At 39.8% G+C, this 24,032-nt stretch overlaps 2 protein-coding genes across 4 annotated transcripts in view; both read right to left on the reverse strand.

The window, feature by feature from the left end:
- Nucleotides 1-2,031: 2,031 nt before the first annotated feature.
- Nucleotides 2,032-11,286, reverse strand: LOC125004791 (hsp90 co-chaperone Cdc37-like). Of its 3 annotated transcripts, none has more exons than XM_047579691.1 (8): nucleotides 10,973-11,286; nucleotides 8,172-8,456; nucleotides 7,983-8,088; nucleotides 6,997-7,112; nucleotides 6,795-6,917; nucleotides 6,520-6,702; nucleotides 2,607-2,678; nucleotides 2,032-2,518 (listed from the first exon to the last, which is right to left on the reverse strand). In XM_047579691.1, the coding sequence occupies exons 1-8, from the start codon at nucleotides 11,087-11,089 to the stop codon at nucleotides 2,414-2,416; spliced, it is 1,107 nt and encodes a 368-aa protein (XP_047435647.1). In that variant the 5' UTR covers nucleotides 11,090-11,286; the 3' UTR covers nucleotides 2,032-2,413. The 3 variants fall into 3 exon arrangements, with proteins under 3 accessions (XP_047435647.1, XP_047435649.1, XP_047435648.1); XM_047579693.1 differs by having other exon boundaries at nucleotides 11,013-11,285; XM_047579692.1 differs by having other exon boundaries at nucleotides 10,924-11,284.
- Nucleotides 11,287-13,714: 2,428 nt separating this feature from the next.
- LOC125003445 overlaps nucleotides 13,715-24,032 on the reverse strand; it is an 83,103-nt gene continuing 72,785 nt past the window's right edge. The window contains exon 24 of the mRNA XM_047577402.1: nucleotides 13,715-15,688. Within this exon, the coding sequence (XP_047433358.1) occupies nucleotides 15,522-15,688 (167 nt within the window). The 3' untranslated portion in view covers nucleotides 13,715-15,521. The remainder of the gene's footprint in view (nucleotides 15,689-24,032) is intronic.

The following is a 24,032-nucleotide window of genomic DNA, read 5'->3' on the forward strand; positions in this document are numbered from 1 at the left end:
AATAAAAAATCATGAAAAACAGCTCAAGGTGTTGACCTGGCCTCCAAATTCACTAGATCCCAAACTGATCAAGTATCTGTGGGATGATCCACTAAGGGCCCCTCCCCTCAACCCATAGGACCCAAAGGCCTACACAATATTAGGAAGGTGGTCATAATGTTATGACTGATCAGTATTGACTGATATGACTTTTTTTGGTCCTATTTTAAACATGTTTTCTTTGAATGTTTACAGCTGCAATTAAAAACGAATCAGCTGATCTGTTTCTCAATTAAGTGACTCATTGTTTAAAAGCAAAATAAATATGATAAGAATTATAATAAAAAATCATGAGTTAGAGGGGCTTCTTCAAATAGGTTTGTCCAGACCAGGGGAAGTTAGGGACGGTTAGTCTGTTTTAGTAGAAAAAAAGATTTTAAAAAATAAATAAAATAATGATTGATAATTAAATCAGCTGTTTTTAAACGATCTGACTGTCTACACTTTAGAAGAGAGACACCTGCTGCAAAAAATAATCCTCTAATGATCACAGAAAACCTTCAGAAGCTAAGCCTACAGGCTGACTTTTGACAAATTTGTCATTGTTGGCGTCTCAGCCACAACACACCATAAACCGACCAACATGAACAACATTCAAATAACCACACACAGAGGCAGCCCTGCACAAAGCTCTGAATCTATCCCACTATTCTCACCGGCAGCTTTTATTTAGATTTGATTTATGGTCCCGCCACCTGCGCTGATCGCTGCCTATTTACAAAAGTGACTGCACAAAGAAGCTTTGCCTCAAAAAAAAAAAAAAAAAAAAAGAAAGAAATCCTGCACAGACCACTAAATCAAACACAACCATTAATTATGAAGAAGGGTACGGGGGGTGGGGGGCAATTAATTATATAAGAGAGCGAGAAAGAGACAGAGCAGGATCTGGAGGAACTAGTGGAAAAATAAATACAGTTCCCAAACAACATTTAAACCTGGTTTATTGTATTAGTAGTCAAACACAACTTAAAATACAGTACCACAATTACACAGATAAATACACAAAAAGTATTGATTGCAAAAGACAAATACACACAAGGACTGTGACATAATGAATTGTTCAAGTTGCAAATATCTTCTTCATCCAGTTGACGTTTTGCTACTTCTTTGATGTCACCGTCTTAAAGATGAATCACACAAACAATTAGAAGATTTGGACAATTTCACAAAGTGAGAAAAAAATGACTATACAACTGCAGCTCCCTGGTTTGTTCTCTGACGTCTGTGTTACCTCTTAAAGTCCCACCGGCGCACCAATGATGAAACATTTACAGGAATTAATTCGTTTACATCACCTTCTTCTGAATAATCCCAACCGTACAGCAAATATTTGTTGCTCATGTTTGTAATTAACCAATATGTTGAGCTGTAGTTTCTACCACACAACAACACACACACACATTATATTTCGCTCTCTAACTAAATTACAACATTCCAACATCTGTAAAACTTTCGACCTGATTCACATTAATTGCTCGACTGCTGGTATCATTAAGGTTTTCATCACCGTGCCCACCGGACGGCCACCGTCTACTATGATCAATTAATTTCCCCTGTGGATCATCATCATCAAGTCTAAGTCTTTAAACTTCAACTGCACTAAATGAAAAATTTTCTATTAAAAATGTTTTAAAATGTTTTAAAACACTGAATTCCACATGTGGAGAGTCCTAACACAGGCTACACAGGCTACACAGGCTGAGGCTGTATAAGCTGTAAATCCTCCAACAGACTCGAGGTGGCGCTGTTGACCACATCAGTTGATTACCGGTACATTTGTCTGTATTTACTGTTACAGAGGCGAACCACCACCACCATATTTACTGAGCAACAGTTGAAAACGTTTTTTAAACAATATTTTCTCATGCTTTAAAAAAAAAAAGTAAAAACTATACTTATTATTTTGTATCTGTTTAAACTAGACATAACTTACATTTTGAAATATACAGTATGTAGATGATTTAATATGATGTGAGTACAAGTATAAATGCTTTAAAAAAAAAAAGTAAAAACTATACTTATTATTTTGTATCTGTTTAAACTAGACATAACTTACATTTTGAAATATACAGTATGTAGATGATTTAATATGATGTGAGTACAAGTATAAATATATATATGTGTGTGTGTGTGTGTGTGTGTGTGTTATGTCATTTTCTGTAAAGACTAATTCAGTTGCAAGTCCTGTTTTTTGTTCTGGCACAATGTTAGATAACATTGTGCCAGAACAAAAAACAGAACAAAAACAACAGAATATCAGAAAAGACTTCAAATCCCAACAAAACACAATGTCAAGAAAGACCCTAACAAACACAGCTGCTACGAAAGGACTACACAACATACTAATAATTAGCATTAATCTCATCCCTTATTTTTAATCTTCTTCCTCATCCTCGCTCTCTTCATCGTCACACTCTGCTCCTGATTCAGGAACCCACAGCCCAGAGTCAATACACCTCTTCAAGAGGTACTTTCCTTCCTGCGAGATACAATAAAAGCGACACCACTTGAAAAGATCCACAAATTGGACAGGAAATTACCATTTTTGGCCCGAGACGCACACTCACCTCTGGATCCAGCTTGCTCATAGCCTCTTGCAACATCTGGATGTTCTTCTCATCAAAGCTCCTCTGTATTTCCTAGAAAACACAGTATGTTCAATGTGATGCAATACACCTACTGAGTGACTCCTGACTTATTAAACAAATATTTGGGCTTCATTTTGTGCCATTAATAACTATTCCTTACTGTTTTTGAAGCATGTGCGCACAGAGACGTCCCTGATTATCCAAATAGTGACAGAGTTCACATGAAATAGACCCCGCAAACACCGACAGTCACTGACCGAACAGTCATAGTGGTCAAAGTATAGTAAAGTATAATTTTTAAACAAGTAATTTAAAAGCAGGGAGACCCTTTAAAACACATTGAAAGGGAAGGTTTCCTCAGGTAACAATAAATAAATAAATAAAAGAAGAAGGAAAACGGCCACAACATTCAAGTTTTGAAAGCCGGAGGATGAATGGAGCAATAAATCCAAACTAGTACAAGACAGAATATCAGGTTCAAGCTCACTGAGTTATGCAAACAGTGTGAATGCTGGAGGAGGCATGGTAAAATAAACATGGCTGACTTCCATATTTTATGGACAAAAAAAAAGATTAACATCTCCTATAAATATTTGTTGCTACTGACAGTGTTAGTGTTTACAGCCTCCAACAACCTGCATGGAAAAAAAACCTGATAAGTTGGAAAATAATACATATCATAAATATCTGGATAAGATTTTGTGAGGCTAGATTAGTAAAAAGAATAAAAGCAGATGTGGGAGACATGTGCACCGATCAGACATGCTGTAACATTATGTCCTAACATTGCGTAGGCCTCCCTTGTGTGACCGAAACAGCTGTGACTCATCAGAGGCAAAGGGTGTGGTGTTGTTTGGGATCAGTTTGGGATCTAGTGAATGTGGAGGTCAGATCAACACTTTGTGCTGTTTTTCATGCTTTTTGAGTTGCTCCTAAACCATTTACCGTCTGTGTCTGTGTCAGGCTGCTGCCATGAAGGAGTGTAATTGCTATATGGTGGGGGTGTCTGGTCTCGTCTATGTGGGTGGTGCATGTCTTAGTAACATCCACGCAAATGCCAAGTCCAAAATGTTGTACAGTTCGGTTGTACAGTAAAACCAAGTCTTAACGGGAATTCATACTGAACATCGTCATCAACAGTGAGCGAGGCTCACGTTTTCTAAACATGCTCCCAAGCACATTCTTTGTTCAGGAATGTGTCAGTGATGAAGAGCTGACTCCTTCAGATCCAGCGCTTCTGTGAACTCTCTGGAGGGAGCGGAAAAAATAATGACCTCCAAAGGAATGCCTTCTAACAGCGCTGCACTAAGTCCTCCTTCCTCCTTCGTGACTGTTGTATCGTTCGGTCTATGTTGGTGATTAAACAGTGCGACTATTCTGGAGGATGTGGTTTGTGGTTCCGGTGATACGTCTCGTGAACACTGAAGTGTTTCTGGTTCTTAAAAATAACAGAAAATAATAGAAACATGTCACGGTTCACTACAAACCACAGCCTCCGTAAAGGAGAATCAACAACTCTACTTTAAACAAATGAATGACCACTGAAAACCACCTATCACAATGTATTTGTTTCCACTAGTGTACCTAATGAACTCGCTCTCACTCACATTTTCACGTCAAATAACTAAACGAAAACAGAACTTATACAGAAAATTGAATCTTTTCATCAACGTTACATTAAATACCTAAAAAATGACTGAAACCACCCTTGAAAAAAATATCTGAAGTGTATTTTAGTGTTTTAGTTTGGTCCATGTCCCACACACTAACATGGAGGGGGTAGAGCTCATGACCTATATTGCAGCCAGTCACTAGGGGGAGCTCTACTCGCTTTGGTTTCACTTTAGAGGAGAAGTTCACAGACACTGAACTCATTCAAGGTTCCTCTTTTGCGGGGAAAAAAACCTGATGCAAATTTCCACGAACTTCAGTTGTCTTGCACTGAACCCACAAAAAGGGGACACTTCCTCACTTCCTCCAGCAGTCACATGAACTACAACACACTGAACAGGCTCTCAAAACAGGAATGTGTCAGTGACAAAAAAACTTGTGCCTCTCAGGTCATAAGATTTTAACCTGTGAGGAACCAACTGGACAACTGTCATTTAAACCGTCATTATCCAGTGTTTCCTCTAAGGTGTTTTTCAGCAGCAGGGGCAGGCTCTCCAGGGAGCCGTGGTGGGATTAACAACAGCATATTTTACTTTTACAATCTATGTATTGAAGGGCCAGTTGAAAATGGCTTTTTAAAGAAAAATAACTAAATAAAATTAAATAAATAGAATAACAATTTCTTGATGGGGCTGTAGAATTAAAAGTTTGCACCCAGGCTCAGAACAATTAATTTTTCTGGGTTTTTTATAGAAGAGCTACAGAAGAGCTATAGAATGATTACAAGTATGAACACATTTTTTCAGATAATCATTTATGAGTCAGTAAAAAGCTAATGATCGGGGGCCTTTCTGTTCGTAGAGAAATATTTCAACAAGCTCATCTGAAAATGCAGTCAGCAGTTACATTATGGCGTGTGGATTTCAGCTTAATGCTATAAATTGTATCGCTTTCACATCGAAAATCCCAGGTCGCCTTCGGTGCTTTCACATTGGCAAAAGTCCTGGGTCAGTCCTGGCTGTGTCCCTGTTTTTTCCTCCCTCATACGTTATCACGTACATTGCGGATAAAGTTGCAGTTTGTTGATGACCTGAAGAATGGACCGGTCAAACCCCCCGCTCTTTCAAAAGGCTGCTGATATTGGAATAAATCATTGTGTCCTGCACAGAGCCTGACGTCTGCCGCCAAATTTCCAATTCAATTCAATTCAATGTTATTTATGTAGCGCCAATAACAATATAAATACGCTTCACGAAAACCAGCCTGCATCCTCCAGAGGAAGCCTGCATCCTCCAGAGCAAACATGAGGGCGACGGCGGCAAGGAAGAACTCCTTTTTCATAGGAAGAAATCAAATCTCCTCTTTTACCCGGATGCAGAGCGCTGCCATGATCGTAAAAAAATCGTTCACTTACGAGCTTCCATTAACGATCATGTAACAACACATTTGATTTGTTTGATTGAAAACAGAATACGAAACGAAAATCTCTGCCCTTCAGAGATCAGTCTGTATCGAGCAAGGTTTTTTGCTCGATGTGAAAGGGGCTTTAGGTTACTCACGTTAGCAACACTGAGCGACACCGATTTAATTAAATTAAGCTACCACTATGTTATGTAATGTTAGCTGGCCATCAATATTTTGAATATGTCTAGCTATTTAACTTTTAAAATCTAATCTTTTCTTCGGTAAGTCGCTGCTCTTTTGTTTTTTCCTAGATCACACTCCTCTGACTTCCTGACCTGGTGCCTGGGTGCCTGACGTGATGTCACTTTCAAGGCCAATTAACGTCGTGACACCCCCCACTCCCCACCCCGCCCTCCCAAAGTGTAGATACTGAGCAACAGATAACTAATCTGTTGTGTAGTTTAGTACTCGCAAGTACCCGACCAGAGAGGACTCTGCTGTGAAGGTGGACACGTGCTGTATTTGCGACAATTTAAAAAAAAATAAAAAATTTGAATGAGCTGCAGCTAGGATTTAGGAATGGCGGCCTGCCACTCCTAACTGAATGTTAAAGGAAACACTGTTATTATTATTTTTATTGTTGTTGTTTTCATTAATATTATTATTATTACCATATGTGATGAAGCTACTGGCCACTGAATTTCACTCGGGATAAATAAGTACCCATCTAATTTAATCTAAAAATCAGGAAGTGGCTCAGAACAAACATCACATACTTTATGAAATAATATCTATGCTCCTATCATCATAAGCGTCAAATTTAATGTTCTGTTATGGCTCCCCTGACAGTTTCGAGTCAAACTGGGTTGTTGCTTACCTTCGGCAGTGATTCGTAGACCTCTACAGGGTCTAAACCACCCGGGCCCAGTCTCTTCTGCCTCTCCTCCTCCTGCAGCTCTTTCATAGCACTCTCCATGCGAATCTGAGCACAGCTACGGACCCGTTCCTTCAGCAACTCAAGCTCACGGTCAAATGCATCTTGGTAGGGCTGATCCGCAGTCTGTCATGGATATGAAAAAACACAATAAGCCCCCCCCCGAACAAACACACGGAGGTTACTAGACAGAGAAGCATGTTTAACTGAATACAGACCTTGATCCTGGAGAAGAACTGTCTGAAGCAGCCTCTCGGGTCAACCTCCAGCCTCCGGGACAAATCCAAGATGAACTGCATGACGATGGCTTGATGGGCCACTTGCTCCATGAGGGCATGTTTCTACAAAAAGAGGAAGAATCTACACGGCTCCACCTTCCTGAACTATCTTTTGAGACATGCATATACTAATAGCACTTACCTCATCAATTTCAAAATCAATACAGATGGTAACGAGGCAATTAGCCGTTTCTTCACACACCAGATGCGGGTTGTCCGATAGATATTTCTGACTGTCGTCCCAACGGTGCAGCATACCTAGTAAACACAATCATATCTATCTTATTGACAGATATACCAACGATCAGGCAAAACATTATGACCACTGACAGGACAAAATAAATAACGGTGACCATCTTGTGACAATACAGTGTTCTGCTGGGAAACTTTTGGACCTGGTATTCATGTAAACAGACACCCCTACCCCAAAGCATTGACACAGCAGGATGCAGCCTGACACAGACACACACACAAAAAGGGTTTAGGAACAACTAAAGAGAAGTACAAGGTGTTGACCTGGCCTCCGAATTCACCAGTACCAAACTGATCAAGTATCTGTGGGACGATCCACAGAGGCCCCTCCCCTCAACCCAACGGACCTAAAGACCCCCAGTAATAACACTTTATTGCCAGACCAGACACTACAGGACGCCCTCAGAAGACCCATGTCCATTCTCTGATGAGTCACAACTGTTTTGGAAGCACAAGAGACCTACACAGTAGTAGGAAGGCGGTCATAATGTTATGCCTGATCGGTGTTTAGCCAGTTTAAGCTGCCTGCTCAGACAAAACGCTACAATTTAAAGTTGTAAAAACAAAACAATTAACCAGGTGTATTCCATTGAGATGTACATTTCCTGACTGGTGTATCTCATCATACAGTAAACACTCTAAGACAAATCAGTGTTGTCACAAAATAAACACCTTAACGACCTTGAATTCTTGAAGTTGAAGTTGTTGATGAAAGTTATTGTACGTAGTCTGTCTCGTGAGGAAATGAGTGACTAAGTGGTTTACAACGTAACATCCTAACAAGTTCAACAAGTCAGCGCCTCCAGGGGTTTATTATACAGAGAAGAAAGCAGGAGGAGACGGACAATCATCAGTGTGCATAAAAACAAAACCTACCGAAGTGTTTAATCTCCTTCCCATACTCCTGCGCAAATGTCTTGTGCATTTCCACCTTTTCCTCTGTGGTTTCTTCTGTTGCTTTTGGCTTGATGTTGAGTATACTCTAGAAACCAAGATAAGAAAACCGACAAATCAGGACCACGATAAGTCAGAGTAAATCTTGCAAATCACCACGGTGTGGGTTACCTTACTGAAGCCTTCTTTGCTGATAGTGTCTACATTCCACGGTTGTTTCTTTTCACATCGCCGGTACTCCCCCATCAACTTTTCGAAGTTCTTCTCGTCCTTACTGAGTTTTTTCACGTCGGCCCGGACTTTCATGAGCTCAGCCTCCCTCTCCTCTCCTCCCTCTTCTTCTTGCAGCTGTTTAAGCCGTACCTGGGCTTCTTCTAATAGTCTCCTGCATTCTGCAAAGCTGTTTTCCAGATCTTCGCCTCTCTGCTGAAACTCAGCCATTCTCTCCAGTCGGGCCTGTAGTGGCAGGACACACAGCCAAAACAAAAAAATATGAGGAATAAAAAGAAAGAAGAAAGCAAAGGGCATCACGCAGGGAGAGGATGCTTTGAAGCGACATCAGAAGATGAAAGTACAACACTTCCAGACCAAATAACAAAAACAACAATTACAGGGTGGAACGATTTAAATTACATGACGCAGCATGTGTGACGGTGAATACTGAACAGAAGCTTGACTTCACAGTTAAATACTAATGGTTTTTTCGTCACATTGTCACTTACCACTTCATAAGGTACACTAAAGAAAACGAACACACTCCTATGTAAGAGTCCTGCACTAAAGCTTCACTCCATGACCTTTTTTTTTGTAGTTTTGTGGTGCTGTTAAACTGGATTGCATTAGTGTTTGTTTTTTAGCCCAGCCCACTGGACAAAATGAGGCGGTTAGAATAATAGAAGCGACTGTCTATATGGGACAATATAATTCAATTACTTCTACAAATAGTTGAATCAACAAGTATTTGTAGTAGTTACAAATGCAGAATACCGTAAAGTTCTTGAAGCCAATATTTAATGCAGAACTGCATAATATTAATAAGATAAATACAAATACAAAACAACAACATGACAAATAGGCCCAATAAAGGCTGGTATATAGATAGATAGATAGATAGATAGATAGATAGATAGATAGATAGATAGATAGATAGATAGATAGATAGATAGCGTCAATAACTATACAAATTGTCCCGAGGCGCTTTACAAAATTTGCCCTGAAGGAGGAGGAGGAGAGGGTAGTAGTACCACAGACTTGCATGGGTAGTAATAGACAGGAAACCAGAAGACAGGAACTTGGAGCCAGAGAAAATAGAGTAGAGGATATGTGCTTAGTGCGTCATTCCCCTGTCAGCCAAGCTAGGCCTGTACCAGCATCATCAAGGGGCGGATCAGTCCAGGCCAAATGATAAGCTTCATCAAAAAGCAAAGTCTTAAACCTGACCCTAAAGGTAGAGAGGAAACTGTCTGCCTCCGGAACCCAAACAAGCAGCTGGTTCCTCAGGAAAGGAGCCTGGTAGCTGAAGGCTCTACCTCCCAGGGTGAGAGCTACTGTTTAAGCAGTGGTTGCCTGTTGATTAGTCCATGTGTTCAACCATGAATGCAGGACGGATATATCACACTGCACTCATTTTTATTAGCTAAGCGTACTTTAAAGAAGTGCAGCCTAGAACCACATTAAATCAGTGCCAGATGGGGAAAAGTTAAGAGGTTTCTTCTGGACTTTCCCACGCAGTGGCATATTTCTGAGTCCTCAAACAAAGGAATGAGTCACTCTATCCATGTAGTCACTGATAGACTTTCAGTGAACACAACATATTCAGAACCAGAGGTGAATACACAGAGCTCGACCACTGTATTAAAAGCCTTTATCAGTGGATGGAAACATGTAAGGAAGGAAGGTAATTGTGGGAAGGAATGTTGTTAATGTTGTTTGGGTTCACTGTATTTTAACTCTTTTACTTCTCTTGTGCTCCTGCCTATGAATGTATGGAAATGAACTATGTGTATGTATGTGAGTGTTGAAATGTGTTTTTTGTCGAGGGCTCTTTTTTTTCAATGTTGTGTAATATTATATGATGTAAACATTTTAAACTCTCAATAAAGTTGTTTGAAAAAAACAGAAAAGGCTAATGACAAGAACATGTGATGTAGCTGAAAGGTCTGTATTAGCTAGACCTTGAGTTAAGAATAGTCTGTCAAAAGATTTGAGTCTATGAAATAGAGATAATTAATTTTTTATTTATTTTTTTAACCAGCCATGTTCCAGGAATAAGTCTTAAAGAAATAGCAAGGATATCGAGTACTTAAATTTAGTCACATATTTTGATAGTTGTGTCAAGACACAAATCAGTGAAATGGGGTATCAACACATGGTCACACTTTAAATCATTTCCAGGGTTTTATTCCTTCCTTATTGTGATTTTTATTATTAATTTAGTTTAGTCCGGTGTACACTCGATTTGAAAAGTGGTCTCTCTCGCTTTTTTTGTTTGTTTAATTGTCTTTATAACATTTATTTCGCCTTCGTCTTTCGTCAGTATTTCACAAAAAAAGTAAGAGAATATATATATATAAGTTTTAATTGTCACAGAATTTATTTTTTCTTGTTTAACTCAAATTATGGCTGTTATCGAGTTAGGGCCTGCTGATCTTTAATACCACACCTTAAAGTTAATTAATCCCAGGGGCAAGTCCTTCTTTTTTAATTTCAATGGGATATCACCTATGGTGTATTTAACAATGTCGAACTGGTACTTTTACATAATTTAGGGACTTGGCTGTTTGTGGTCATTAAAGCATCTTAAACTAGATGTTATTTCAATGTAAAAAAAATATCAGATTTCTGTGTTAAAACCTGCCAGACAAACTCTGTATCGACTCCTCTGGTCTGCCACTACAAAGTTACTTCTAAGGGTAAAACTAACCAGGGACACGACTCCAGACTTCACGACTAGTACAAGGTTCACTTCTGACCCGGTGTCTCATTCTGAATAAACTCGGGGTGTCCACGTACGGACTGCAGACATCCTCATCGTCCGACACATAGATGTGATCCCAGGCGCTGTAGTCGACACCGGCTCCGCTGCTCATCGTCTCCGTTGTCACCGGGTTTTCACTTTCATTTACAGCAAAAAAGACGCTGTCGAGGATGTTTGGACCGGAGGCAACTCCCGAGACGACGCGATAAAACAGGCCGCTTCTCAATCCTCTTAGCAACGGGAGGAGCAGAAAGAAAAGCCTTTAAGTAAATCACTGCTTCTCTGGCGACAACAACTGACACGTCATCAAAAAGCGCGGACAGATAGATAGATACATACATAGACATGACAGATAGATAGATCTGTAATAAAAACAATAAAAATAGATGAGAAAGATTTGGAATTTATGTGATTGGCAAATTTTATCAACATAAATGTCGATTTTTTTTTTAAAAAAAAGTTGCTCCAAGTTTTACTGCTTTTAAAAACGATTAAAACATTTTTCATTTATTCTTTAACGAAGTTGGAGAATACAAGCGCCTTAAACCTAATCTAACTTTCTTGAGTCGTTTCATTATTTTTATTTATGTATTTTCTATTTCGTATGTGTGTTATGTCACTGATGCACCTTTTTTACTGGCAAGTGTTAATTTGAATAATAATAATAATAATAAATAAATAAATAAAATAAAATCATGAGTGAAATTCAGTGTCCAGTAGCTTCATCACATAGAAACTGATAAGACTGAAAGATAGGACAGAGACAGGAGCCTGTCACTTCTCTGCCTGACTATGGTGTTGTGTAGAGGACCTAAAAAACATGACAATGCATTTATTTATTTATTTTTGGTGACATTTTTCCTGTTTCCTTTGCACTCTACTAAAAAGTATACCTCTGTAATGGCAGCTTTAATTTTAGTTTTCAACTGCGCCATGTGTTTTTGAAGGTCCTTTTGTTGTGTGCTCAGTAACAGAATCTTTATTGCCATTATTCAAAAGCACACCGAAACTGTATGCCCTATTCAGTGCAAAGTAAGCATCTAACTTATTAAAACATTTTTCATGTGTGCAAAGTTTAAAAAGAAGAGAATTATTAATATATTGGTACAACACCGGCTCAGTGGTTGCAACAAAAGAGAGGGAGGGACGAGAGCGGGAGCAACTTACCAATAATTTATTTAACAAAAAATAATCGAATACGCAAACATAACAGTTTAAACCAGTGGGATGTGAAAGTCAGTGGGATCAGCAGTGAGGATGTGGATGCATGGGTAAATGTACTGTGTGCGAGTGTTGTAATGGGAAACAAAAGACAAAAGATGGGAGCTGTCAGTTCACTTCATGTTTATTTATTTATTCCTTTTGAAAAGACAATGTGTGCATTCGGGCTGTTTCTTGAACAGATACAAACATAGCAGACTAGTATTCTTGCGGACACATGACTGCTCAGCCACACTGTCGGTATTTCACTGGTTTATTTGGCCCTGTTTTGCTCACATTGCTAAGTGACAGAACAAGGACATTTAGATAATAAAAGGCAACATTTCCACTCTCGTTTTCCTGTGTAAGTGTGACCTTTGTCTCCTTAAAAACAAAGAGGAACTTGGCAGGAGCTCTGGAGCAGAGGGACAGCCGTTTCCCCTCTAAGTGTTTTCATCACACTGTAAGCATGCAGACAATAACTCAGTGATTCAGCATGAACTGTTAACATGAAATACATTTCATGTTAACAGTTCATGGTAGGTCCATATCCATAATATGATGTATATGTATGGCAAATAAATAAATAAAAAAGTTAAATATTAACACTTATTGCATAACAGTAAAACAACCAGCCAGTCTGTGAAGTTCTAGTGAATCTGAGGTAAAAGCAACACAGCAAATAACCAAAAGGTCAAGAACCAGTGAAAACAAATATTTACTGTACTTGTGCTTACTGGGGGTTTGCAGTAATGGACCAATGCCACCAATCTTCTTCACTTCAAAGGGGCCGCAAACAAAATTACCTACAAATCACGGGGGGTCTTCACAGAAATCACGCTTCCATGTTGAGTGAATTGCTACAATAACACACAGAGGGGTGTGTTACAAGCACGGCGACTAGTCTATAAGGACCACAGCAAATGGTGTGTAGCTATAATGTGAGATACTTAAGTTGGTTTGTGTTTCTAAGTCTCCCTCGCCCACGTTGTGGTGATGAAGCAAGAGGCTGCAGCTGATAATGAAGAGCCTTCAGTTAAATGAACAGTCACGAGACCAAAGTGCAGACATTGTGGGTTTGGACTTCATCGGTCATGCCAGGAACAGTTGCAATTGTTTATGTATTTTCAACACTCAGAGATAAGTCGGGCTGTCCCATAAGGTCCTGCTGTTTCCCCGATTTCGCCGCAAGCATTTTTTCCTGTAAGGGGAGTAGCAAAAGGGAAGGAAGAAGAGGAGTGAAGCATTTCAAGGAATGTATTTACTCCACCCCCGACACTTCTGCGCTGGAATTTCCCCGAATAGCCTCAGAGATCAAGAAATTATTTCTAGAGCTGAAACTGTCAGTGAAGAATCTCATAAACAGGAAGTATAATTACTAATTAATGTTCTCTTGGCACATCCAGGTTTTTTTTCGTAATGCTCACTTCTTCCTCTTTAAAATCCAGCGAGATTGTCCGACAATCTTCAGTTTATACTCTGAGGATTGGTCAGATTCTTACATTTCATAATAGCAATCAGTGGCAGAGATCGCATGTAAAAGTGTCGTATCATTTATTGATATTTTCAAAATAAAAATTTAAAAAATCTTATATATATATATTTACAGGACTTCCAGTTCATAAATACACAGTTTGCACTTGTATTGTTCCTCTTTTCACTTGCCGTACACACACGTACTGTAGACTCTGTGGGTTAGAGCGACATTTTCAGTGGGTTCAGATGCAGCTGTGAGAGTTTTCACATCTCAGTATTTGGCCTCACATGAACCGCGCACCACTAAATGAAACTATAAAGTTCTAAGCAGAATGAGAAAACAACAAAGAGCAGTGAAACAGTAAAACAACATGATCACAACACAACAGCTACACTGGAAGTACTGGCTCCGTGTGGTCAAATGAAGTACACATCAAATAAATGGCTCACAAAGCTGGTTGTTTGTGACTGACGGACTACGGTGACTGTCGCATGTATGGTACGAAGAGAATACATATTAAATAAGCATTTTATTATTATATATTTACAGGACAAAAATCTGTATCTACTCACACTGCACACCCGTGTTTAAAACAGCACTATTTCCACGTGTGTGTGTTTTCATTTATGTACACATTAACATGGGTTTCTGTAGCTGGATTTAATGAGTCATCTAGTTCCCAGATGTTCTAGAAACCAAAGAAGAGACAGATGACACTGACATGACTAAAGCAACTGAAGCTTTCCTGACATATCTGTGAATCATAAACTTTAACCAGATTCCACCGGTGTACCGAACTCAAGGCTGTGCAACAGTTCAAGGGTAAACCCGGTTTTACGTGGCCGACACTAACAGCTGATTCTGCTTCATGCTGGAGGGTTTTACCTTCATCAGGGGGTCTTGCAGAACCCAGCTGCCACAAAGGCATAATATCAACACGTTTTGACCATAAAATTATCGTCAAATCTTGAGAACCTGTGTGTAAAGTTACTCTACTAACTATAGAGAGCCCATAGTGTATCACACATTCCTGCTGCAAACAAATGAAAAGTCTGTTAGGATAGTGTTTACTAAAACCTACAGCTGTTCTGAGGGTTTACCAAACCACAGATAACAAAACTACTACAAAACTACTCTTAAAAGAATTGTGTCCACTAACATGCTGACCATACACCAAGAACATACATCATACTACTGGTCATTCAGGCCTAGTGTATTAGCGACCCGTGGGCCACATGTTCACCAGAACCAACCCCCAAGTGGTTGAGTCAGTCTGTGGTGCAGAACTGAATGGAGAGATTTAGAGGGCAGCTCGTTCCACAGGATTTCAGTCATTCCTAAAGTGTTTCAGACCGTGAATTAAACAATTTGCGTAGCCTAGCAACACTCTACTGACAATGCAGCGCCTTCTTTTGAAGCGTGCCAAGATAATGAAGTCTGAAGCATGCCGTTTTCAACTCTGAAACCTAGAATTGACATGAAAAAAACAATAAAATAAACATATTTAACCCTGTCTGGAATGAAACAACCAACTTTCTGGACAAACTTCCCAGAGATAGACAGACAGACAGATAGATGAAAACCTGTAGACAACACTCTCTAAACACTGTGGTCCATGGCTTCTAACCAGACTTCCTTACTTAAGTTCAGACTTTCTTTTTTAAATATTTTTTTATGTGACAGTGTAGACTTGAAGAAGAAATGAAGTAGAGAGAGACGCAGCACCAGCAACACTCAAACTGGGGACGTTGTAGCTGATCACCAGAGTCTTTACAACTTATCCACAAAGGCGATGACTTAAAATCCAGCAGTAATGTCAAACACCAGCTTCAGAGGGTCCATATTCATGCCACGCCGTCGTGTAGATTTAAGCTTCAACAGGTACAGGAATGTGTCCCATATTCTTAAAAACCTTCATGTTGTACTGTCCCATTCGGGTGTGTTTGTAGAAAAGGCAGTATATTACGATCAGTACGATGGTTAACAAGGCAAGTCCTGCCATTACCAGCAGTATGATGAGTATTGAGTGGTCGGCTGCAGAGAAACAGAAAACATTACATGTCAGAAAAATACAAAATGGAACATTCAACATGAACTTCCTTCCTGATTTTGCATGAGTTATTATTAATTCTCAACTGATTAAGCAATACTGGAAACAACACTGTGGTTGCTCAGTTTTCTGTAACAATTATAACCTTTGAAAAGCGGAAATGAAAACACTCACCTTGGACATCCACATAAAAATTCACGTTGACAGTCTCCACTTTGTTGCTGACGGTACAAACATAATTCCCTCCTTGATCAGAGCCCACAGACTGGATGATGAGAACGCTGCTGCTGGAGGAGGAAGCTCTTCCCCCCGGGAGCTTCCAGGAGTATGAGGGGCTGGGGTTTCCTTCAGACGAACAGTTCAGACTTAGAGTGTCTCCTTGTGTGATTTGGATGTTTTCATTTGCTGCCACTAGTAGCTTAGGTCCATCTGTGAGTTGGTTGAGAGAGGAAGAAAGAGAACAAGTTATTTGTCATGTCAACACATTAATGCCCTGACGCACGCACACATTGTAACGTTGTCGTGGAAAGTACCTCGTCATTGTCATCACACTTTTGTCCCTATTTTTCATTGTGTTTCACTTTTAGTTTCTGCTACCATGGTACCATAGTCACCACCTCCACCCCTCCTGAGACTAGTATTATACCCTGTGGACCTCATCATTTATTCAGCAGCTGCAGGCCATTTTTTTTTTTCAGATTGTTACTATAAACACAGAGGATATGATGTTTAGCATGCTGTATTTAGAAATCATTTAAGAGAGTTAATCTGTCCTGTTAGACCGTCCTTAGCTACAGGAGTGTTTAAGCCACTGGACTCACACTGTCTGAGTTTATTATGCTTATAATTTTTTATTTATTTTTGTTTTGCACATGAATAAAGTCCTAGGCTAATGACTCAGTGCTTTTTAAATCTGAGAATAGTTCTAGACACAAGGTTTATGAATAGATGAATGAACACGTTCATGGCAATACATCTAATAGTTGTTAAAATGCTGAGCGTGTATTTCAACCTCACAGTGAAGGAACATGTTGAATCAGGGTTTATCTTTTAGTCTGTGGCAGTTTATCAGAAAGTTCAAGGGATGTTGGACAAGTAGTGAACAGGGATTACCATTCCTAGACCTGTTAGAACAGTTAGGACATATTTACATTATGTGTGTTTGTCACTATAAGGTCCCAGGTTAGGAACAGCTCCAATGAATAAATGAAAGGACTTCATCCATCACAGTAAGAGGAGTGAAATGATTAACAAAGGTGTTAAAGTAGTTTCTTATCAGACTCACAGTTGACTGTAGCAGGGATGATTTCTGATTTCACCACTGGAGGGGGTTGTGGTCCTTCAGGTCCCAGTTCTAGTTTGGCTTCACACCAGAACTGAGCTCCATTATCTTCTTTACTAACGGTGATGTTCAGAGTGAAAGTTTCATTCACTGGTTTATAGGGTTCACTACTATTAGACTGAAGTCGATCCAGGACTGTCTCTCCTTTGTAGAAGGTCACAACAAGGTGTTTAGCAGGAGCTACGTTCTCCACGGTACACTGCAGCTGGTACTGATGACCCTCAACCATCGGCCCAGTGTGATCTACAAAGCTGATGGACACATTTGGAAGTTCTGAGGAGACAAGGATGGAGACCAAGATGTAGAGAGACACACAAAGCAAACTAGAGACTATAAATCCCTGTAACTACTGTTAATCTGAGCTAATAAAGAGAATAAATTCTGACACTAAATGATAAAACCATCGATGTTAAAAGTGTTTTGGTCAAGTTTACTTACGGTAGACAGTTACATCCAGGTCAGTACAACACTGTTTATTAGCAGTGTAATAACATGTCAGAGTTGAGTCCCATTCAGTTATTCTGTCAACGGTCCACACCAACGTAGTTCCATTTACTGTTTCCTCTCCCTGAGGTTTTTCCAAACCAGTTACGGCGCCCTGACAGGAATTATTACAAGCAACACATGTAGCGTTGGTCGGGTCTCCATACTTCACTACCAGACTGGATGGAGTGAACACAGGTTTATCTGTGCAGTTGTAATCTGTAAGATAAACAATAAAATGCTGTGAAACATCTTCACACACAATGTCCTTCATGAATGAAACCAAACATTAAAGTGTTTTTAATAAAAAGATATTCGTAATTATGTTTCTTAATAAAATATCACTGACTCCTTGTTGGGTCTAATGATGTGTTGCCTGGCAACCTAAAATAATCCATCAACACATTCACAGTTGTTTTCAGTAATTTGTATTTTTGTGCACATTTAACGTTTGATTAATAAATATATAATAATATTGTAAATCGATACAGTTGTAGATGATCTGATTGTTTATAGCTTCATCAACTGTAATTTCTGGGTCAGACATGCTGATTTGAACGGGGAAGTTGTTGTAGTCGCCAGCATTAAACACACTTAAAACACTTGATCGGAGCACCAATCTGTTCGGTACATCCATGTCTAAGAGCAGCTCCAATGAGAGCACTCTGAAATCAACAGAGACAAACAATCGCTCCCTCAGAAAAAGACGAACAATGGAAATACCAAACCAACAAGTTTACTGAAAACTTACCACAGCCGGACACGTGGAAGTCACGCAGAAAGCTCGTAAGAGCAAAAAACAAAAGCACGGAAGAGAAGAACATGATGTCTGGTTAGATTTGTGGCGAAACGAGCTGTGTCTGTCTTAGCCACGGTCAACGGGAAACTGGAAATAGAAAGAGTTCGCTCCCTGTCTGGATGTTTTTTAAGCAGGGGGCGGTGCCACAGATTCACTTTGGAGACCGAGTCATTTAACTCATGGAAAACCCCTCCGATGATGATGCGCACTGAAATCGAAAGTAGTTATTCAGAGACGTGTGATATTTGTGGGAAAACCCCGATAACGTCGTATTTAGAGGATGAACTGATGTACTTGTGACCTGAGGGAAATTTAATGACTTCAGTGTCAACTCCTAAACTGTTCAATACACGTTTGAATCTCTCAACCTTTGGACTATAGACTGTAAGTGAAAGTAAAAGCACGCACCGTGTGTGTATGGAGGGGGTGAGGTAAGATTTTGGGGGAGTTTTTTCATGACTTAATGTTTTTCGGAATGTCAGGGAGTTTCCTTTTCCGTTGAAGGGTAAAAATAAGACTTTTCCATTAAAACTCACTGTGGCAATGCAATCTCCAGCCTCCTTAAATCTACTCAGACACGTAGGGCATCTTAAAAATAACTCTAAGCATCAGTGGATTTTTACATTCGAGAGCTCATCACACAACACGAGCCTCTCATTTAAACTTAACAATTTGGCCTCATCCGTCCACAAACTATATTCTCTCTAGTGTCTTGTCCCACCATGGTTGTTCAGTGTTTCCCGGAATCATTAAAATGAACAATAACCAGTGAGAGACAATGTGTTCTCAGTCTGTGCGACTGTCGATCTTTAGAGATGGTTCTGTGACCTTTTTCCAGCCAGATGGTCAAACACAACTCTTTTTCCGAATTCCTCGGTTAGCTCTCATGTGTCTGTGCCAAAATACACTTCCACAAACATCTGTGGTGACGATAAGAGTGTGACAAAGTTCAGATTTGAATCTAGAGGAAACAGCGCACTGGGACACTGGTAGGGAACTAGCAGATACGTGATATTAGTTAATTTTGCAGAATGAACAAACACACAAATATGATATTTCTATTTAAATTGTTTGACTGTGTCCTCTTTGTCTACTTTTGGGACTTTTTATCCAGAAATGTAGAAAGCTCTGAAATATCTAAGAGAAAAGCAGAACTTTAATATATTACAATGCATCACGATTCATAGACGAGTCACATGTTTATTATGTGGAGTCAAAATGTCTCGTTGCGTAAAGGCACACAAAATGGTAGCGCTCCAAGTAAAGCGTCTACAATTACACAGCAGTAATTGTGACTTTAAACCACTGCCAACACACACGCAACTCCATTGAAAGTTCAGGCCTTGTTTGATGGAGGAGTGGTTGCTCCAGAAGTAGACCCTCCTTATCTCTTTCCTCTGAATGCTTCCTGCATTGCGTAGCAGCACGGAAAATGTTCTCAATCAGCTGTCGAGGATCACCTCCACCTTGTCTTGTCACTATATTTAGGATTAATTCTTTCACGTGCCAAGAACAATATCCAGCTGTTGTTATTGTCGTTTGTTACCTCTGGGCTGTTCCAGTGAGGTTATTCTAAGTCCGTCAGAGCTCCAGCTCGATGCCAGAGGAGGTGGACTGTCAGCAGCCCACGGTTATGACAGTTTGTGCTGAGAAAGAAGTTCCAGCAAAGGGAGTCAGGCTTTATCTCATTTTGACAGGGTGCAGCTGAATAATCACAAACGTACCGTGATACAAAGTTTGAATTATACGAGTTTACTCCCAGAATTATATTACATTTAGATGAACAATTTAATTAAAACAAAACAATAAAAAAAATAAACAGTGTTGATCGGGATGTGAGATACAGGGTTTATATGCAAGATTCAGCAATGTTTGATAATGCTGTGGTCAATCTCAAAGCCATTGACTTGTACATATTTATTTTTTTTGTCCTCACACTCTCACAGAACTCTCTCTTTGGCTGATAACAGTGCAGTCAAGTGATACTGTGATACCGCTTGTCATGGCCTAAATAGAAGAAGCTGAATCAGGAACTGTTATAAAAACAAAAAACAGATCCGGTGAAAAGAAAGCCCTTAGTCGACACATTTTACACCTGTTTAGAACTGGATGATAGTGTTTGCCACTATGCTGTTTCAAATGAAAGCGAAAACTTATATGGAAGAGTTTGATTTGCTCTGTAGACCCACAGAGTCAGTCACAAAGTTCAGACATACTGGATTAAGAGGTAGTTTCTCAGATCAGCAAAGGGGAAGTGAAAGACTAAAGTTAGTGCACATCCTCATTCAGAGTTCACTAAACAGAACCTGATGACGATTCCTTATAAAGTATTAGAAACACACACACACACACACACACACACACACACACACACACACACACACACACACACACACACACACACAGTATTACACTACAGTATTGTGTGTTGAGCCATGACTTCCATGCCTATGCAGAGACAGGGCTAAAGAAATAAAAGGGAATTGATGACTCACTTTCTTGGTTAAGAGAATATGTCATTCCCTGGAAACATTTTAACCTCCAGCTAGGTTTGAATGACACAATGAATGACAACTTGCTTCACTTGTCTCCATCTTGTCACTTCCCCTTTAGTGCAGGTCACAACATAGTTCAAGAGAACTAGACAGTTAAGAAGGATGGGACAAGTCACACCATATCTGTACTGCAACAAGGATCAAATGAGCATTAAGATCAAACTTATTTTAACCCGAGTAAATCCTTAGTGAATGTATTAGAAAAGATTCTCCCTTACTCTAGGTGGGATTATGAAACAATGTCAGCTAATTGGCTCGATAACAGACTGTGACAGGTCAATGGGCCAAAGGAAACACACAAACAATACCCTGATAACCTGTAGCGTGACTTGAAAATTTCTGTGCACAACCACAACCCATCGGACTTGGAGGAGCTGCAGACATGTTTCTGTTTAGTTTGTTTCAATAATTTTGTCCAAATCCGTAGATATGTGGTCTTAAATCAAAGGGCACATACGGCCAGACCAAAAACTATTTTTTTTCTTTACAAATATATAGTTTTGTCACACTCCCAAGTACAAACAGGAAAAACGTCAAGGGGGGCTGTGAGAGCGCTTATAAAAAAGCTCCACTTATGAATGACAGGAAATGGGCTTGGTGAATGATTTGATTACAGAGTAGTAGTGCTTTGATTGCAATCTGAAACATAGAGACTCATTCAAGTCTTCAGCTTTTATCCTGTCTTAGGAACATAAATATGTGCATATGAACTGAACTGAACTGAATGTGTTGTATTCATGTATTTAATGAAGGGAATACAATTATCTAAAAGAGATCAATTATGTCTTTCCCCTAAACTATGTCAGTGTGCAGTGAGCAAATTGATACCCTGTTGTATTTTTTTTTTTTTAAATATATATTTTTTTTTATTCTCTGTTGCCTCTGGAGTTCACAAATTCAAATACAGCAACTCTTCTGCTGCTTTTTTAGGATCATCTCGTAAAAGACCCACAAAGTGTATATGTCACACCCGACACACGAGTGATTAAACTCGCAGAGGATGTGACTTGATTGTCTAAGATTACAGTTTACCACCACCTAGTGGTGAAGCATCAGATTACATCGCGTCTACACGAGCTGCCGCTTCCTCAGTGTTTGTCACTGCTTTCCGTGGCTTTTTGAGGTGTTGACTGCAAGCAGGTAGACACACTTGCGGCACTTTTCGGGTGCCACACATTTATATTGCGTGCGTTATTGGGGTAATATCTGCTGTTGCACATGCTCTGCAGTGTAGCTGCTCCGAGCTCTGGCTTGTAGCGACTCGGTGCTGTGAGGCTCGATGATTTAAAATTGCAGCCAGTCCGCTGTTTGTAAACGGTTCTTTATATGAGTACTTACTACAGTGGTGGAAGTGTGAGCCTGGCTTAGTTCAACAGTTCGTTGCTACTATTCTTGTCGGTGACGTACTGTGAAAACAGGGTGACTGATCTATTTTGTTTTTTTTCCACCAGGGGTGGTGGTTATTTTCGTGGTTGGTTAACCCAGTGACTTTGTTTCCCACCACAAAATGGGTGGTCTTTACAGAGACCCACGTGGTTTATTCATGGTTTGTTCCATCCACCCACCCATGTTGGTCCTGGTCTGGTTTACTGCGAGCGCTTTCCGTTAAGGTTTCCGAAATATTCTAAATAAAGAATTATTTTAGACGTAGTGTCCAGTCTCTGTGTCGTTTTCATGTGCCGGGAGCTTAAGCTTTTGTTTTCCTCCCTTCATCCCCTGGTGAACACCTCAGGAGGTAAAAGTCCATATTGTAGGCACTAACTATGATCTAGTGCCCCATCCTTCTCCAACCATCCTCAGTCACTCCTTGGCGCAGGCTGCTGTTCAGTTTTACTGTTTGTATGACATTCTGGTCCACATGAATCTAAACAGCCCCAGAGGAGACTAATTGCAATACTTGCCAGAATCTCCTTTTATGGTTTTACTATTGCCAAGCGGACTATGTTGGTGTTCTATAGTGTGTTTTTCAAATTAATTTACTGATTCGTGCTTTATTTACCGATACAGTATTTTTTGGGGTTATTGATTGTTTTGTTTATTGCATGACGTCCAACTCCTGGAGATTATTTTGGATTTTATAATTGAATTGATCATATAATTCTGTGGTAGTCATTGTGGGTTTCGCTGGACTTTATTTGTGAGGGTATAATTTTGATTTATTTTCTATCTTGTGTTTTGGTCAGTTGGGTTGTGTAGTGTTTATAGTATTGGCCATTTTCCTTAGTTTGTGGCAGAATTAACTGTATTTTCTCTGTTAGCTAGGAGCAGTGGAGTGCGAGCCGGTGCCAGGCGAGTGATGGTGGTCACCTCACTCCTGCAGCTGCATTTTGGTTTTGTTTGACTGAATTTAATTCCATGTGTTGGTCCCCGTCCATTTTAGTCCTTCCTCCGTGGCATGCTTCCCAACCCACTCTTCACTCCTCAGGCCCTTACATACTCTGAATATTCTGTTCATGGTTTCTTCATTAACTTAAGTTCATTTAACAGCAACATTTCTTAAAACAATTCTCAATAAGTATTTTTATTTTGGATTCCTGTCTCCGTCAGTGTGCTAGCGAACCTGTCAGCCTTGTTCTTGGTATCCCTTAAATCAATATTTTCCCAGGGGTGACATTCCCCGAGGTGGCATCGACAATACAATACCAGCGTGTGTCTTTCACATCGTGATTTATCAGGGGTCTTCAACGTTTTTCAGGCCAAGGACCCTCAAACTGATGGAGAGCTATTAACACCAGCACCACTACTATCTACACCATATATTATTGATCTTTTTAACCTTTGTAAAGACTGGTGACAGATGATGATGTAATGTACAGTTTCATGACAAACAGAGGCTTTCCTGGCTTACAATGTTGACAGTCAGAGGATAAGAATAGCTTTAAACCATGTCAGTGTGGAGTAGCATGAATTTTCTATCAAGCAGTAACACATGAGAACCACAGCAGAGAATGATCCTCACCGCCTGGAAAAACCAAGAGACTAAAGGGATTAAAAATGAATGTTGACAATGTTAAATTCTCTCTTTCCTTTTCTCTTTCTCTCTCCTCAGCTCGTCCTCTCTTGCATCTCCTGCCAAAGCTGAGTGGTAAGTGACGTCTTGTCTTGCCTGTGTCCATGAACTAAGTAAACAACTCACAACAATTCACCTT

This window comes from Mugil cephalus, chromosome 2 (assembly GCF_022458985.1).
Source record: "Mugil cephalus isolate CIBA_MC_2020 chromosome 2, CIBA_Mcephalus_1.1, whole genome shotgun sequence".
Classification (NCBI taxonomy): Eukaryota; Metazoa; Chordata; class Actinopteri; order Mugiliformes; family Mugilidae; genus Mugil; species Mugil cephalus.

Bases quoted from the DNA above. Each gene is read 5' to 3' on its own strand.
- LOC125004791 (XM_047579691.1), bottom strand. From the start codon at position 11,089: ATGAGCAGCGGAGCCGGTGTCGACTACAGCGCCTGGGATCACATCTAT. The intron at 6,703-6,794 runs GTCTGTATTCAG...TATCCATGACAG, and splicing joins AGTTCTTCTCCAGGATCAAG to ACTGCGGATCAGCCCTACCA. The intron at 2,519-2,606 runs GTGAGTGTGCGT...TGTATCTCGCAG, and splicing joins TGAGCAAGCTGGATCCAGAG to GAAGGAAAGTACCTCTTGAA.